Raw genomic sequence first — 17283 nt, 5'->3', positions numbered from 1 at the left:
AAAAGCTACTCAGAGTGAGAGCTGTGGATTGGCCAGTACATCAGTAATTTAGTAGTCTATTTACAGAAAGTCAAGTTGTCCACTAACCTTCTATGAACCAAACCAACCTTATGGTGGACATAACAGGAACTTAAGGCCCTAGTGAGGATTGAACTCACGACCCCTGGTTTACAAGACCAGTGCTCTAACCACTGAGCTATAGAGCCACATGAATACTATAGTGAAACCCACTCAGTGTGATAAAAGCCTGAGCTGGGCAAGATATGGCTAAAGATATAGTATCTTCATAATATTACATCAATGTGATGGAGAAATTATTTTATATCTTTTATATCTTTTATATTTTTTATATCACACGCAGGTTATGGAAAAATACAATAATCTAATTAATTATGTTACTGAAATATTGTTTTAAATATGTCAACAATGTGTAAAGTACTGGAAGTGAATGATCAATATTAACCTGTTTTGTGTGGGGTTGGAGGTGAAAATCTCAAAATATCAATCCACAACTATAATATCTGCATTAATGCATACTACAACAGGTAGGTGGGTTTTTTTTCTGTTTAAATGTTGGTGCCAGACCCCTTAAATCAGCAGCAACACAAGTTGGGTGCAAGTTGGAACTGTACAATACTCCCACTCAGTGGCCACAAGCTGCTTGCACTTGCTCCTTTATTTGATTTTACCTTCTCATTTTAAAACTGATTTCTTGTCAAATTGGATTAAAGTAGGTTCAACTTTATTGAGTTGTTCAGATTAAACGTTGAAAGCCACTGAAATGCAAAGGAATATTATTATTTACAGCAGGTATGAGTAAAAACTACAGAACAAGTGCTATACCGTATAATATGTGCAATAGGCATCATACACACTATATATATGACATATAGTAAGTACTGTTTATTTGAAGTGGCTGGAATATGGGGAATGGGGACTGCATAAGTAAGCTTCAGAGGCAAATGTACAGTATAAATACTGATCTGAACAGTGTGTGTGGAATAGTTTACACTGTGAAAAACTGCAGTGGTAAGTAACGCATACTGTGCAGTATTACTATTGGCGCTGTAAAACACGAAATAAGAAAAAAAGGCTATATGTAACTTAAATGACCACATATTTGATGATAAAACAAGAAAAATCGTCAAATGTAAAAAGCGTGTGAATAGTAAATTCATAGTGATCCTTCAGGATTTCCATTCAATACAATTTTATTTATTCAACTAAAATTATTCATTGACAGATTTAGATTAAAGTTAAAAGAAAAGAAAAAAATGTAATCAAAAAAAAAATCTAAAATCTAAATGTCTAAAAATAGGTTTATAATAGACCAAAGAGAGCAGCAGACTAGGTGAGACGGTTTCTACTCAGTAGACCAACCAAACTTTTAAACGTGTGTGTGTGTGTGTGTGTGTGTGTGCGCGCGCGCGTTGCATCTGCTGTGCTATGAGACAAAATTTGCAGCATATGTTCTTCATCTTTTTAAAACTAAAAAATCTTTTTTTAATATGCAAATCTGTTTTGATGTAGTTTCTTAGCCTGGGGACAGTTACAATAACACGTTGCAACTGTCCCCACCCTATCAGCCGTGACTTCACTTCACTTGACACATGCCAGAAGTCAACAAAACAATGATTCAAACTAAATAAGTTTTGATCAATTAATACTGATTACTGACAAAAATACAGCTCATGAAAAAAATTACTTTTATACCTCCAAAAAGTGTTTTTTTTTTTCTTTTTTCCAATAAATGCAGCGGTAGATGTTGCATATGTCCTCCGTCTTCCTGCGGGGGGAGGGGGGGGGGTTAACTCAGCGTTTGCAGTGTGAGTGTCATCACTGTAGCATGTTTCTGATTGGAGGAATAAGAATTGCTGCAACCGTTCCTCACTGTAATATCACCCCCATATATCCTATATCTAACCTTTAGGGAGCTAACTTTATATTTTATTATATGTAGATACTATCACCCCGCTTGACTCACACAGGAGGAAATAAAGGCTTTGTTTGGAGGTTTTGCGGGGTCTGAGCTGCACTCACTCACTCACACACACACACACACACACACACATATAACGCAGACACACACCTCCCGTCTGCTTGTCGCCATTATCAGTGACAGGAAGCGTCAATCGTCTCTCATTTTTTACATGTCGCGGCTCTGGATGTTTTATTTCAGCAGCTGCTAATGATTTAAACGCATCTTGGAAAAACTATTAAAACAACTGCTTTTTTTTTTTCTTTCTGTAATTAACCGGCCTTTGCACGGAGCTGAAAGTGATTGGCGACTTAAAAGATATTGGAAGTTATTATATTGTAGTTAAGGTGTACTTGTCGAGAGGAAATCTGTGTATTCAGAGCTGGAGATGACTTCTGGAGGTTTGGGGCTCACCGAGAGCCTGGGTCCAGACATAAGTCAGGAGGAGTTGGACTTTTCCGACCTGTTTCTGTATAATCCACCTGAGGAGGATTTTCCTGTTGGCTGCGTCAAAGGTATGTGTGTATATATGCAGCAATTTTTCCTGCTTTTGTAAAGAATCAATGCAGTATCTCCTCTCTAATTACATCGTGATCATTTGTTAGGGTGTAATCATCACCACGTAAAGATGGATGCGTGTTGAGTTTGTTGTTTCTCTGTAATGAAGTGGCTCAGTGAGTACTTCGCTGTCAGGCACTGATGTCACACTGAAATCCTCCTTTCACTGTCCTTAAGGAGGCAAAAACCCTCTTTCCAACTTAGGAGTTATATTTTTGGAAACAGGGTAAAATGGGCATGTGCTGTCTTTTTCAGTGTTAAGAGGAGTTCAAATTTAAATTCCACCTCCACTCAGAAGCATGTTTCACTTTACTTCACTTGGATGTTTGACCTTCACTGTGCACAACCATTTATGTGCAGTGTGATAGCAGAAGACAGTTTTCTCTGTGCTCATCTTCAACGTGAGTTTGATTTACTGACAGCACTAGTTTATTTGATTCGTTTGGAAACCAAGCGTGGTCCAACTTACAGAAGAGTGATGAGGAAACTAGATTTTTTTTTCAGTGAGAGCAAAGACTATATATTTTAGATTTTTTAATGAGTTAATTGAATATTTTTGGAGAATAAACATATCCAGAAATGTTTTTTTCTATATGTCTCAATATGTCTGGAAGGGGATCTTTAAATTATCTCAAGGTATTAGTAGTTGTCAAGTATTCGTGTACTTAAAAAGTGTGCGCAAATTAATCCTTACTTTTGATATTGACAGATGATCCAGGAACTCTCCTTCAGAACAACAACCAGCCTCCTCTGCTGGTGGTCGAAGATCCCACTGCGTACATCTCCACCTCCAGCCAGCCAGTCTCCACCCAGAACCCCTCCTCTCAATGCCCCACCACAGATAACCTCTCAGGGGCTGTGTTTGACTCCTTGGGGCTGGCGTCAAGACCAGGGAACATACCTGCCCCCAGCCCCAGGATTGAGATCACTCCATCAGGCGACTCTCTCAGCTCGCACACCCTGGAGGTGAGCCCCAGCTCCAATGTCCGTGGAACCTATAGGGAGTGTGTGAGCCCTGCCAGCAGTAACTCCTCCACAGGATGGCCAGCAGAGTCATACTCTCCCGTGGCGTCACCCTGTGTCTCGCCTTCCGTCGTAGCTGGGGTGGGGTTTTCTGCCTTAGACCTCTGCCCGGGCCTCCAGGGCATCCACACCTCTTCTGCCCACTCCTCGCCAGGAGCCTCACCTCGCAACAGTGTCACAGATGAGACCTTCCTCCAGCCACAACACCAGCGTACTGCTGCACCACTTCCCCACCAGCGCTCCCGCTCTGCCTCACCGCATGGAAAGCGTGGCTATGACCATGCCCACGCCTGTCAGGGGGGCACTCCTGTCAAGCAGCGCTCCCGGAGCCCCAGCCCCATCCCCTCGCCCCATGAGCAGCAGGGCTCCCACCACCTCCAACAATTCCAGGCCCAAGCTGAGTTTCAGACCCAGGTTCAGGCCTCCATCTCAGGCCTGGAGGAGGACTGGAGCCTCAGCTCCAATCTATCCAGAGCAGTGCCCTCTGCAGTGGGGCGAAGTGCACATGGGCAACCCCAGAGACAGGACTGTGTGTATGGACAGGTATATGACTGGACCATTGAGCAGGACAGGATTGGCAGGGCAGGACCTGAGATCAAGTCTGACACCATCTATATGGTCCCAGCTGTGTGGCCTCCTCCTCATCCCAGCCATCACGGAGCATTCAGGTGTGCTTTATGACTTACAGATAATATATCTCTCATAAGCACAAATGAGAGATTATTTATATTATAAATGCATGTTTGAATTGATAACTATGAATGAAATGTGAAATATTGTGCATTTTTTTTGAGATTTTTAAATTTATTTTTTTGTCATTCTCTGCATTTTTCTCTCTTATTGCTTTTCTCTCCGTCTTTTTCCCAGTCGTGTCTCTGTGGCACCGCTTCCCTCTTTAGAGTGGCCCTTACCCAGCCAGTCTGGTCAGTATGAGCTACTGATCCAGCAACAGCCCAGATCTCACCACAGAGCTCACTATGAGACTGAGGGCAGCCGAGGAGCTGTAAAGACACCTAAAGGGGGGCATCCAGAAGTTCAGGTGCTTCTTTAGATTCCTGTTTGGAGAGTGTTGGGGTTTACATGTGTGTGAATGAAGCAAGGACATAGAAAAAGAAAAGGATCGCTCTCAATTCACATCTTTGTCACTGCCATTACCCTAGGAAAGAGCAGTATGAGTAAGAGGTTGTAAATGTGAAGTGGTATTTCCTTGATAATGTGTTTATGTAAAGTCGACAGACATGCAAATGAGAGAAAAAGCCTTGTGTCACGATGACATTACTACTCCCACAAGGGCAATTTATTAAAGGCATGCATTGTTTCAATCTGCAAAAAAAAAATAATACACTATTAGTTACAATTAAGGTATACTTACATACCATACAGGTATTGGTACATGGATCAACTTTATTTACTTCTCTGGTGAGTTAATTAATAAGCCATTACTGTTGGTTTTCCTGGCACTGCTGCACAAAGGGGCTATGCAAAGCAGTGTTCTTGCTATACCAGTTAGACAGTGACCTGTGAAATCATCCCCACAGAGATTTTCTCTGCAGTCGTGAACATTAATAGGATTGTAGTTAATTTAATTAAGTTGTGAAGCTCGCATTTGATTTTTTTTCCCCTCACCAGCTCCATGGGTATCAAGGCACAGTTCCACTGGGGCTGCAGGTCTTCATCGGGACGGCAGATGAGAGGCTCCTGAAACCCCATGCCTTCTACCAGGTCCACCGCATCACCGGGAAGACCGTCACCACACCCAGTATGGAGAGGATGATCAATGGGACCAAAGTCTTAGAGATCCCTCTGGAGGCAAAGAACCACATGAGAGTGGTGTGAGTAGAACCGAGAGGGCATGGGAGGCAAAAATAAGTAAATCACAAATGCACCGAAAGAAGCAACATCAATTGACAAAAGATTTTTTTTAAGACAGTTGCCCCTGAACTCATGCATTAAGCAATCGTCAGTCACCACTTTGGTGTTTTTGCACTTTGTCTCCCAGGGTTACAGATGCAGAGTAAAGTGAGTTGTTGGGCAGTTTTTTTTGGATTTTATATTTATGAAGATTGAGAGTGTGTCAAATGCTTGACTTTGGGTCTATACTGGGCCATGGTGGCTATTGATGCTAATGCCTGCTGCAAGGTTTTTATAATTTTTCCTCACTACAAGTTGTTGTTGCTGCTGACAGAAACTTGAAATGCATCACTTCCTGTGTGCCAAAGAGTTTTTCCAGGAAAGACTTACGAGATACAGGGTGTTTACAGCTGCAAATAGAGATGCTTTGATGAATTTAATGTGTGATGAGTCACTGCAAAATGGCAGCAAAACTGTTCTGAACCCCTTTAATCTTATCTGTTTTCTTACATTTCACAGGATTGACTGCGTAGGGATCCTGAAGCTGAGAAATGCAGACATCGAACTGAGGAACGGTGAGACGGACATCGGACGAAAAAATACACGAGTGCGTTTGGTCTTTCGTGTCCACATTCCTCAGCCTGGAGGCCAGCTCGTGTCTCTTCAAGTTTCCTCTGATCCCATTGAATGCTGTAAGGAGTGATTCATTCATGATAAACTAAATTTTTTTTCCCTATCCCTGATTCATTTTGTCCAATTTAATGCATTTATTTATGCTACTGTTTAAATGTGTATGCATAAGCTTAATGCCCTTTCAAGCTACTTAAAAGTATGGATATATTGCTTTCTTACACATGAATTTGAATTCATAGGCAATGAAACAAAATCTTTGATTATTTCAGTACAGTCAGGGGTTTTGCTGCCGTGGTTGTCCTTGGTTCGGCCGAAAGTTGCAACGGCTGGCCTTAATGTGGATGTCCAACTCAGCAATTCTGGATTTTAATGATCAAAAATGAAGAGTGGCCAAATGCCCTGAAAAATTTTCCACTAGATGTTTTCTTACTCCTGCTTGGTCTTTGATACAGCTATGTCTTCCTGTTTCTGCAGCCCAGCGCTCAGCAATGGAGCTCCCTGCAGTCGAGAGGCAGGACCTGGACCGATGCTCAGTACTCGGTGGCCAACAAATGGTCCTCACTGGACAAAATTTCACACCTGACTCCAAGGTGATATTCTCTGAGAAGACACAAGGTGAGGAAGAGATCTTTTTTAAGTTAGTCAACCTCAAGCCAAGGGATGTTACAATTCTAACCTCTAACATGTTTATTCGTTTTGTAAATGAGGGTTAGGTGAGCTACAGCTTTCATAAGCCTGTGAATATTCTCATTTGTCCAGGTCATAGTATCTCAAAGGAGTTTTAAATCGAAAGCAACTGGACTTGGTTATTTGTCTAGGAAGACGCTTTCATGTCAGTATGGTAAATGTCACCAGCCTGTTAGCTTAGCACAAAAACAGGGAGAAACAGCTAGTCTGGCTCTGTCCAAAGGTAACAAAATCCACCTACCGACACCTCCACCTCTGTAGCATTATGCTAAGCTTAATTAACTAACTGGTTAGCTACCTATTACCATCCAGAAATGACAGTACAATGAATCCTCTCTGGTCTTGAGCGATTCCTTAAACATATAATTGGCACAATTATGATGTAATTGTGACTATTTATTATGTGTGTGTTATGTATATATTTGGTTTCCAAACTGGTTTCTGCGATTAAAATAGACTATTATTTTTTACAACACCCACTTACTTCCTCCTTATGCTTAAGTGTATTCACCTACTCATATAGTATTTGTATTTTCAGATTATTTGCATATCGCCTTGGCAACATCAACTTTCAGTGACACACATCTTCCTTTAGCCCCCACATTTAACTCTGACAAAGAAACCATTAGTTTAAACTTTTACTGTCCTGCTGGAGAAAACTGTTTTATTTATTACTACATGGAAATTTCTCACCTCGTTACTGCACCTCTGCCCACACACAATTGTTGGGTTACATGTTTGAGAGCAGGATGGGTACAGTTGACTGCATGTAAAGCCTCCCTGATGCATGGTGTGGGGTTTTATGCAACAGGATGTGGTTTGACAGACTGATAAAGATTCAGACCCAGAGCAGAGGCTTTGTTTTTTTTTTTTGTTTTTTTTTAAAGCGTGGGTAGAAAAGAGAAACAGCAGGTAAAAACCTGGGTGGGAATGAAACACTAAACCAGACATAAAAGAGAAAGCAGTTTTCCACTGTCTTTGTATAAATGTGCTCACTAACTCTACTGTAAACTAAAGACAGGATTGATGTCCTACAAATGAATTGTTAACCCAATCAAACATGTTTTCTTTTTTTTTTCTTTTTCAAACATGCTTTTTATAGCTTGATATTTGCCAAAATACACATTTACTTTCTTGCCAGGAGTTTGATGGGGAGATCAAAGTAATCTGGCACATAACCTCCAGTACAAATTTGTTGTTCTGTTTTTTTTAAGGATTAAGTGAACAAGGTATAACTTGTTAATTAGTGAGTTTAAAAGGTGCCAGTAGGCAGATTTGGACAGAGCCAGGCCTGCTTTTTCCCCTCTGTTTTCAGAGGCTTTAAGCTAAGATAACCAGCTACTGACTGCAGCTACATATTTCTTGTGCAGACATGAGCTTGGTAAAAATCTTATTATCTAACTCAGTTAGAAAGTAAATACTTGGATTTCCAAAATGCAAAACTATTGTTTTAAACTTCTACTTTAATACCTGAACCCTGTATTCTCTCTGCTTTTAGACGGGCAGCAAATCTGGGAGGTGGAGGCCACTGTGGACAGAGACAAAACACAAGCCGTGAGTTAATTTCCACTTATCTGTACTGAGAAATTCATTCAGGCAGTAATGTATTTTACAGAACCAATGTTGCACTTTTTGTCATTAAGTCAACATTCTCTGGCACAAGATCATGCATATTCAAAACAGAAAGCAAAATACAAGATCTATGACCACACTTTTCTGACTACGTCAACGTCTTATTCAAACAATTATATTGTTGATGCTGATTTTGATCTGAAACTCACATTTGGGACAGCCTACACCTTTCTATTGTTACATAACGGTTTGTCTGATCTTTTTTTCTGCTGTGTTGCAATCCTTGTGTAGAACATGCTGTTTGTTGAGGTCCCTCGGTATCGTGACCGAACCATTTGTCACCCAGCCAAAGTCAACTTCTACGTCATCAATGGGAAGAAGAAACGCAGTCAGCCTCAGCACTTCATCTACACTCCTGTGATAGGTATATATCTCAGTTAACTCAGGTCTGTCACTACAGGAGGAAATGGGTTATCTCTAATGTTGGGAAGGTGGCCAAAAGGTTAACAGTTCCCACCTTGAAGTTGGTAGGAAAAGTCAGGACTGGTGAGGAAATATTGTTGTCACTTCTAACAACAGAAATTTCATCTTGAAAGACTTCATGCAACATTAGTTCAAGCTTAAACTTGTTGTTAATGTCGCTGAAAAGAGGCCCATCGCCTTATTAAGTCCAAGTTAGATACTACAGGAAATTGCAACACGTGAATCAGATTAAATTTAACTGCTGCACAATTAAAGGAACATTTCAATCTGAACACAGCCAAGGGGAAACTTTCTATGATCTTCATTTTAAACTGATGTTCAGTTTTACAAGAAATCAGTCCCAGTCACAAGAAATCAATCAATCAATTGCTGTTTGCAGTAAACCACACTCACAACACATGTGTTTTTGTGGGGTTGGCGACTCTCACTTGTTGTCACGGGAAAAACCTGTCACTCCACTATCGTTTTTGCTAATGTCTCTTCACCTACATATAATACTCATATCTGAAATTTAGACACTCTGTTCAGCACATTTAAAAAAAGAATTTCAGGAAACACAGAACTCTGTTAATTGAAGTAGAACTAGATAAGGGCGATGATAAAAGTGGATAAATGAAAGGAAAGTAAATTATAGTGCTTCATCGTGAAACATCGTTTGAATTTTCCCTCAAATGATTCAATCCGTGTAACATCTTAGGACTCACTGATTATTTGTAACTATGGTAGCAGCTCTAGCAATGAAATATCAGAATGAAATATCACAACAATTATTGGATGGATTGCCATGACATTTTGTACAGACATTCGTGATCGAGGGGAGAAGTTCTAATAACTTTGGTGAGCCCCTAACTTTTCCTTTATTGCCATCATCAGGTCAAAATTTTGCCCAGTACTTTGGTTTTTGACCAGATACATATAAAACCCATAACATCCCCATGAGCCTCAGCTGTTGTACTGTGTGTTCAGTGCTAATCATGAACATTGTACCTGTTAAACATCAGCATGTTGGCATTATCATGCTGATGTTACCTTTGACCTCACAGCACCACTGTATAACCTCACAGAGATTCTCAGTTTCTGTGCTTGTAGTCTAATCAGTGAGCTAATGATAGAATCTATCTCATCTTTCAATGTGAAATAATCTTTGTTTTTTTTTTTAAATTTCAGCTATTAAAACCGAGCCAGTGGATGACTATCAGTTGAATTCATATGGCTACTCAGATAATCAGTCATTGTCTGGCCTGTCAATGAAGTCACTCTACCATCACCTGGAGCAGGAAAGCAACCTTCAAGCCTTGAATGCCTCTCCCGCACTGTACCATCTAGCCACCGTAGACCCCAGAGCCTGCATGTTAACATCTAATCCACTGGATGACCAACCAGTCTATTACCAGTCCAGAGCCAGCACTCTGATGAACAGTCCCGTGCTGTACCACACCGCAAACCAACATTACAGTAGCTGTGGTACCACCCTTCTCGGGGGTTCCACAATGGCCTCCCACCCTGCCTCCACTCCAAGCCAGTGTGTCAGTGCCAGAACACCCATGGGAAAACTGAGCGAAGGCCCTCAGGTTGGTGATTCATTTGAGGCTTGTTTGATGTCAAGACATCAGAGTTTTGTGCAGACAACACTGCCACTGGGGAAATCACCACCTTCAAGATACATCCAAGGTCAAGCTCAAGGGAAAGCAGTATGCAGGGTAGAGCCAAGTAGAGGAAACCATGAAGAGCAGACTGCAGAGAGGGTCACAGTCAAACAAGAGAACCTCAGCTATGCCTACCTTGAAGATGGTGAGTATTACTGTTATAATCTGGTCTCCTAAATGGTTCAGTGTGCTGCGAAAGAAATGCAGAATGTTGTACACTGACTCGTCAGCTCTATCCCTCACACCTTTTCGACATCAGAACTAGGGGAGCAGTGCCTGACCATTTTTGTAACTTTTCAAAACCAACAGTACGCTAATCAATTAATATCACGAGGTGCAGACAAAGGCTTCTGTGACCAAGACTCAAGTCAAGTCGGTACCTTGCCAAAAATTGGGAACATATCGTTTAATCAGTTTGGTCCTGGGTCTGGGTCTTGTCTGTTTGATTTCTAATGGAGTTGTTTCTTTCCTTGGTTTATCGTTTTGATTTTGAAAAGTTCTTGAGAAGCTGACAGATTGCGAAAATGTTTGGCCTATTCGTAGATGTTACATAATTTATTTTACACCAGAATATGAGACAGTACACTACTTAAAAACCTCTAAAAATAACAAGGTGTAGAATGAAATGTGGAAGCTTGGGGGATGGGTATTTGTGGTCCAGTCTGCAAATGCATACAAGCATGCTGCAATTGTATGCTTGCAAATCCCGCCCTGTGGTTTACTGTTGGGCCTTCCTATCCACTTTCCAGTCTGTTTCAGTCTGACTTTCACTCTGTCACACACATGTAAATGCACACACTTGCAAAAGCTTCACGAGCACATCCAGTCTCATTTGAAATAAATGTTTACGACTTGCTTACGATTTCTGATGTATTTTAAGTTAATTAAGGAGAAAAAGGCGACACCACTATGAAGTTAGAGACCAATCTACTCTGACCTTGTTTGCAATGGGGAAAGTTTCTGTTTACACCTTTGTGATGGAAGATAGAAACAGGAAGTGTACTGTATAGGCAAATACATGCAGACACACCTGTGGTAAAGAGGGGAAAAAGAATGCAGCAATGACCTTTGTCTCTGATGCAGGCTTGAATAATAGTGAAACTTTAGGAAACCATTGACAATCTGTTTTACTTTATCTGTTTTCCTTCGTCATTGTTTATTGAGCTTATATCTAATATAATAATGCTGTTATTTTTTCTGGCAAGATCATCACTTTTGTTAGGAAAGAGACCCGTGATGTCTGAGAACCACTGCTGATAATAGAGACATCTTGTGGACATTTATGTAATTGCAATACTTCACGACGCTGCAGAGAGTGCAAGTCATCATTGGATTGTGTGAAATTACAAAATGTCTGGGGACCTCCTTGTGGCTTTGTCAACTAAGGCACCAACCGCAAACCTCAACCCTTGTTCACGTCCAGGTGGACACCCCAACACACTCCCCCCTCGTTTCCTATTGTCTTTCTACTGTGAACCTTCATATGAAAGCATAAAATCCCCCAAAACAATTAGACTTTGACAATAAAAATCACACACTTGGACACATGAGATGAAAGCAACTCTAGTTTTGACTGGAATTGCTTCTTTTTTCCACAAACAAAAATGTATGCCATAAGAAATTTTAAAAATCCACATAAATGCATTTTAAAACCTTTAGATATACTAGATGGATTTCCTTTATAACCATCTTGTCTCGCTTTATTTTTACATTGTTGTGAACATTTAAGTTGCTCATCCCTATTTTCTGAATGTTTTGCAGTGAACGACATCATAAGAAGGGACCTGAAAGGCCACAATGGAGAGTGAACCTGGAGGCCTGCAGCAGCCCTGCTTCCCATCACATTCAAAGTTTAGAAAGTTAGCATTATCTGCCAACTTCAGAAACTATAAAATTCCCATCGTCTCAGAGGAAGTTTTTACTTGTAAGACTTGTAATAAAAAAAAATTAGACCAGGTTGGTGGCAGACACTTAAGGCAAACAATAGAAACTAAGAGGCTTATGTTGACTTTATTTCAAGATTACATCAAGTTTCTCTGAAAGTAGGAAGGGTGGTTGTTCATTCCAGACTCAGTCCTCAGCTACAAAATCTTACATTAAAAAATGAGACAGTTCTCTGTTCTTTTGTTAGCCTTCAGTAATGTCATACAGTTCAGCCTTAGTAAAGATGTCGTACTATATACTGTGTGTCTGTATTGTGTCTTTATTTTAACCAGTTTAACTTCTCTCTCTTCATATTATTTGTGCAATTGCTCTTTGTAAGCATGTATAAAATATTTTATAATAAACAAAATCTTTTTATATGAATCAGTGTGTTTCAAATATTATCAATTAACATGCTAAAAAAAAAACTAGTACTACTGGCTTTAACTTTGAAATGACTTTTTGTTGCATTAAGTCACATTTAAGACACCATAATGAAGTTGATTCAATATATCACTGAGAAGACTCCACTTTTAGTGTTGAACTGCTACACCATGTAAGTTTTTTGTCCATTAAAAACTGCTGGGCAATTCAAACTATATTAGAGCACCAGTTCATCAGTCAAGTTACATGGCCAGTAGTAAAAAAAACAACAGCTGTAAGACACGGTAGAATAAAAAGTAGTAGATGTCTTTATGATGGTTATTAAATGAAAAATGTAGCTTTAAATTCAACATACATGTAATAAAATAATATCAAACCACAATTTCTGTGTGTAGTTGCCGAACCAAAATAAGTGGAGGACTGTCTCAGATTATTCATTACAGAAAGAAAGGTATGCATTGGTGTGTTTTGCAGTCTGTGGAAGAAGCATTTTGCTTGATGAAAGAAATTTGCCTCACTTTATTTATTAATAGATGGTTAAAAGATAAAGTCCACACCTGTATTAATCCACTCCAGTAGGCTACATTGCATTGCTACATCTTTTTTTTTTTTTTTTTGATTTTCTCTTTATGTTTTTATTCTTATTACCGGACGAGAAACACATTTTACCAATAAGACGTTTACGTGAATCTGTTAATCTGAGTTATCGGTCTGCTGGAATGGCATCTGGTACAACTGCAAAGTCACTTGGAGTTACGGGAATTTCGTAAATTCCGTGTATTTCATCAGGGTTGAGCAGGTTTTTGTGTCGCTGTTTCAGTTTTTGAGGTTAAAACACGAACACTAGGGGGGGGCATTCTCAAAGCAATCATTTACCGGATCGGAAGCGGGTCATAGATTTGTGACTTCACTTCCGGGAAGCGGAATAATTTTTTTTTTTTTTTACCTCCCTTTGTAAGCGCAAGTAAAATTTTTCTCGATAGTTTTCACAGCCTCATTTATTCTTTACACCGGTTTTGGTGTTTGCATTCCTATAAAGAAGAAGAAAAGCGAAATCTTCCGGCGAATGGTGAGGTTTTCTTGCACACAGACACAGAACTCGCAACATTATAGCCTCTCTGCGCACAGCACAAACACCTCTGCACTGAAGAATGTTTGACAGCCTCTGTTTTGCAGGTTGTAATGGCTGCATCCTCATTAAAAAAAAAAAAATACAGTAACTAAATTCATGAGAGCGGAATACGCCTGATGATTTTTGTTGCAAGATTGTCAGAAATTGATACGTAATATTAGGTAGAGCTGCAGTGACCGGTCAATCAATTGACAACTCCTTTGAGAGAATGATTATTATATATATTATTATTCTACTGTAACCATTTTTCCAATTTTGTGACAATTTATAAACCAAACAATAGTGTGAATAATTAAGGCAGATTAATCAATAATTAAAATAATCATTACTTCCAGCTCTCTTCAGTGTAAGTCGGCCTATATCTACAAATGTGAGGGAAAGTGTCGGCACCCCTGGGAAAATTACACTCTTTGTTTATTTTTGAAGTGAAATTAAGTAAGTTATAGGGACAATTAACTGACCGCGCATCTTTAGGCTTTAGGAAACTGTGATTAACATTTTTCACTGTTTTCGGCCTTTATAAACCAGATGATTAATCAATTAATTGAGAAGATTGTCTGCAGATTAAGGGTGGCATGGTGGTGCAGTGGTCATTACTGTCGCCTCGCAGCATGAAGGTTCTGGGTTTGGACCTGGGGCCTTTCTGTCCCTTGCCCATTGTCAGCTGGGATTGGCTCCAGCCCTTGCAACCTTGCATGAATATGTGGTATAGATAATGGATGGATGCTATGTAGATTTATCAATAATGAAAATAAATGTCAGTGGCAGCCCTACAGTAAATACAACACCTGCAGGAAACTCACATTAAAAGGCAGCCTTTCTCCATGTTTTTATTTCATTAACTTAAAATATAGAAAAAAAACCCATGTTAACCCCTCAATACACCACTTTTTTAATCTTGCTAATTGTCCCCTTGTTTACGCAGAGAGGTCACTGAGGGAAACGTAACAAACAGCCAATCAACAGCATCATGTCTGCAGACCTGGACCTGTCCCCTCCAGAGGTTCCTGAGCCTACCTTTCTAGAGAGCGTACTGCGCTATGGGCTGTTTCTGGGTGCCATCTTCCAGCTCATCTGCATCCTGGCTGTCATCTTCCCTACATCCAAGGGGCATGAACAGGTAGGTAGATATCAAGAGGAGGAGAAGAGCGGACATTGTGTTGAAATCTGTTCCTCCTTTGAACTGTGTTTCCCCTGCTGGTGCACTGATAACAGTTGGGGTTAGAGGTGCGTTTGGGCTCAGGTTAAAGTGAGGGAAATAAAATTGACTGGGCAACGGACTTTGACACAAAAGGGCAGTAATCAAGACATCGTGTACAGTAAGTTTTTTTGTCTGTCATGATTGCAAAATGTGCCCCTATAAAGTGCTTTGATGTATCTGCCAACTTGGTGTTAATATTTTGTAGAATTCAAGCAATTCTGTGGACTTACTGACTTTCAGATGCATTATATGTACATATGTTTTTGAGATTTGACATCTTTTTCTTTGATGGATGACATCAGAGGAGCAAGAAATAATGTGGAGAAATAGGGGATTGATATGTAACAAATGTTGCAGTTGAACCCGGAACATCACCTCACATCCTCATGCTAATCAGCTTTTCCATCAGGACACATTGTCAATCTAGCTTTATAATCAGACCGAGCTGCTGTTTTGTTTTCAACGTATCACTGTGTTTGAATAGTCAAAAAAATAGATGTGAGCAGCAGTTTTGAGGCCTGGAACCAAGATAGTGTCAATCAATTGCTTAGTCAAAATTAAAAATCTTATATCAAAACCTTATTCAGACACTTTGTGAGGGGGTTTGAATGCTGATCATTTTTCCTCAGTATGACCACATTGGTTTGAGTTGATTCCTGCTCGCTGCAACAGTAAAAATACATAAATTTTATTTCTGACAGAATGCCTGAAAAGGGTAAAAAAAACCACTGTTGCCAGAATTTTCAAGAGTAACCCGACTTTGTTCTTTTCTGCATAACTCCAACTAGGAGTTAAATTCATTTGGCACAAGAAGACATTGCAGTTCTGAGACTGTGCAAAGGTGCTATGCAGCCAAGTTTACTAGGCTTCTAGTCTTTAGTCAATGCAAATGACTGGTGTTTTATCAGACACATATCTGACATCACAAAATGGCATTTTTCAATATCAACATGCCTTGGTAATTTCTGATTTTCATATTTAATCAGAAATACTCTGCTTAGTGCCTCTACTTGATGTTAAACCAGAGAAACAAGACATGAGAAAGAGTGGTGCTGAATATCCATGAAGACAGAGCCACCAAGGGCTAGTTTCTCAATCTCTATACTAACAACTGTCAGGAGAGATTATTTATAGACAAGAGCAATTAAATCCACTTTCTAATTATTCTATTTTCAGACATCATCATCAGATGCACTGATTACTCTCCACAGTATGTCGCCATTTCATCCTTTACAGCATCCTGCTGTCATTCTTCCCTGCTAGAACAATAGGAAAGATTGCACTTGCAGAAACAGTGCTGACAGAGGGAAAGTGCTGAAACGCCTGAATTTCTTTTGTATGGTGCGTTTGTCCAGAAACCGTCCATGTAATTCAGATTAATTAGAGACTGGAAAACTGCAAACAGAAGAACTATGTTACCAAAATGTATAATTAATTTTTATCACAAATTACTAACACCCTATGTGCAGTTTACTGTTCAAAACACAAACTGTTTCATGACTAGATTTACACAGAGATCGATACCAAATACTGTATTCATGAGGGTCAGTCAGCAAAAGCATAATCCAAATACGTCTTCAAAACACACTTATCTAATCATGCTTAGCTGTCATGTATTTTCACACCACATTTCAATGACTCAGGGGATTTCTTTTGAAATTGCAGGGTGTTATATGCTCCATGTGTTTGCTCTACAGGAGGAGACTGAGTCCACTGATGGCAAGGCTGCTGAACAGATGAAGAAACCTAAAGGACCAGCACCTCAGATTCGACAGAAACCAAAGAAAGAGAGCAAAAAGAAGCGATAGACAGCTGTGTGTGTATGTGTGCACGTATGTGTACATACACGTGTTTGTGTGTGTACTTTTTACGTGCTTGTGTGAATGTGTATGTATACTAATCAGTGAGTCAACATTTGCAGATATCCATAAAACTATCACTACAGGTACATACATAACACTAATGTATTACAACAATAAAAAATTATGTGCACTGAATTTGAGACACTTCATAATGACCATAAACTGTGTCCTATTAACATTTAACACAGTATTACAAAATGCATTGGGTATATATTTTGCTATTATTTTCTTTTATAATTGAATATCATTGATTGAATTGTATTTGGATTACAACAGACAATTAAATGCATCATGCAGTCATTCACCCTGGTTGTTTATATTCATTGGCAAATTTCAGTTTGGTTTAATAA

The 17283-nt window shown here is 39.6% G+C and overlaps 2 protein-coding genes and 1 non-coding gene across 3 annotated transcripts; 2 read left to right on the top strand and 1 right to left on the bottom strand.

Moving 5' to 3' along the window:
- Positions 1-133: 133 nt before the first annotated feature.
- On the bottom strand, positions 134-206 carry trnat-ugu (transfer RNA threonine (anticodon UGU)). Its single transcript has one exon. It is a non-coding gene; the product is annotated as a tRNA-Thr (tRNA).
- Positions 207-1994: 1788 nt separating this feature from the next.
- Positions 1995-12732, top strand: LOC139630975 (nuclear factor of activated T-cells, cytoplasmic 2). The gene is made up of 10 exons (XM_071494880.1): positions 1995-2493; positions 3246-4227; positions 4427-4598; positions 5189-5391; positions 5930-6102; positions 6518-6658; positions 8229-8284; positions 8594-8726; positions 9953-10576; positions 12193-12732. Exons 1-10 carry the CDS (start codon positions 2367-2369, stop codon positions 12237-12239), a joined length of 2658 nt encoding a protein of 885 aa, XP_071350981.1. The 5' UTR covers positions 1995-2366; the 3' UTR covers positions 12240-12732.
- A 907-nt stretch (positions 12733-13639) lies between these two features.
- Positions 13640-17233, top strand: manbal (mannosidase beta like). Its single transcript, XM_071493741.1, has 3 exons — positions 13640-13807; positions 14796-14990; positions 16769-17233. Exons 2-3 carry the CDS (start codon positions 14841-14843, stop codon positions 16877-16879), a joined length of 261 nt encoding a protein of 86 aa, XP_071349842.1. The 5' UTR covers positions 13640-13807; positions 14796-14840; the 3' UTR covers positions 16880-17233.
- Positions 17234-17283: the final 50 nt, after the last annotated feature.

The sequence above is a fragment of the Trachinotus anak genome, unplaced genomic scaffold (genome assembly GCF_046630095.1).
Source record: "Trachinotus anak isolate AG129_WGS33_773 ecotype Australia unplaced genomic scaffold, CSIRO_AGI_Tana_v1 ptg000013l, whole genome shotgun sequence".
NCBI classification, from domain to species: domain Eukaryota; kingdom Metazoa; phylum Chordata; class Actinopteri; order Carangiformes; family Carangidae; genus Trachinotus; species Trachinotus anak.
The sequence above is the reverse complement of the archived record's forward strand: the minus strand, read 5'-3'. Positions and strand labels throughout refer to the sequence as shown.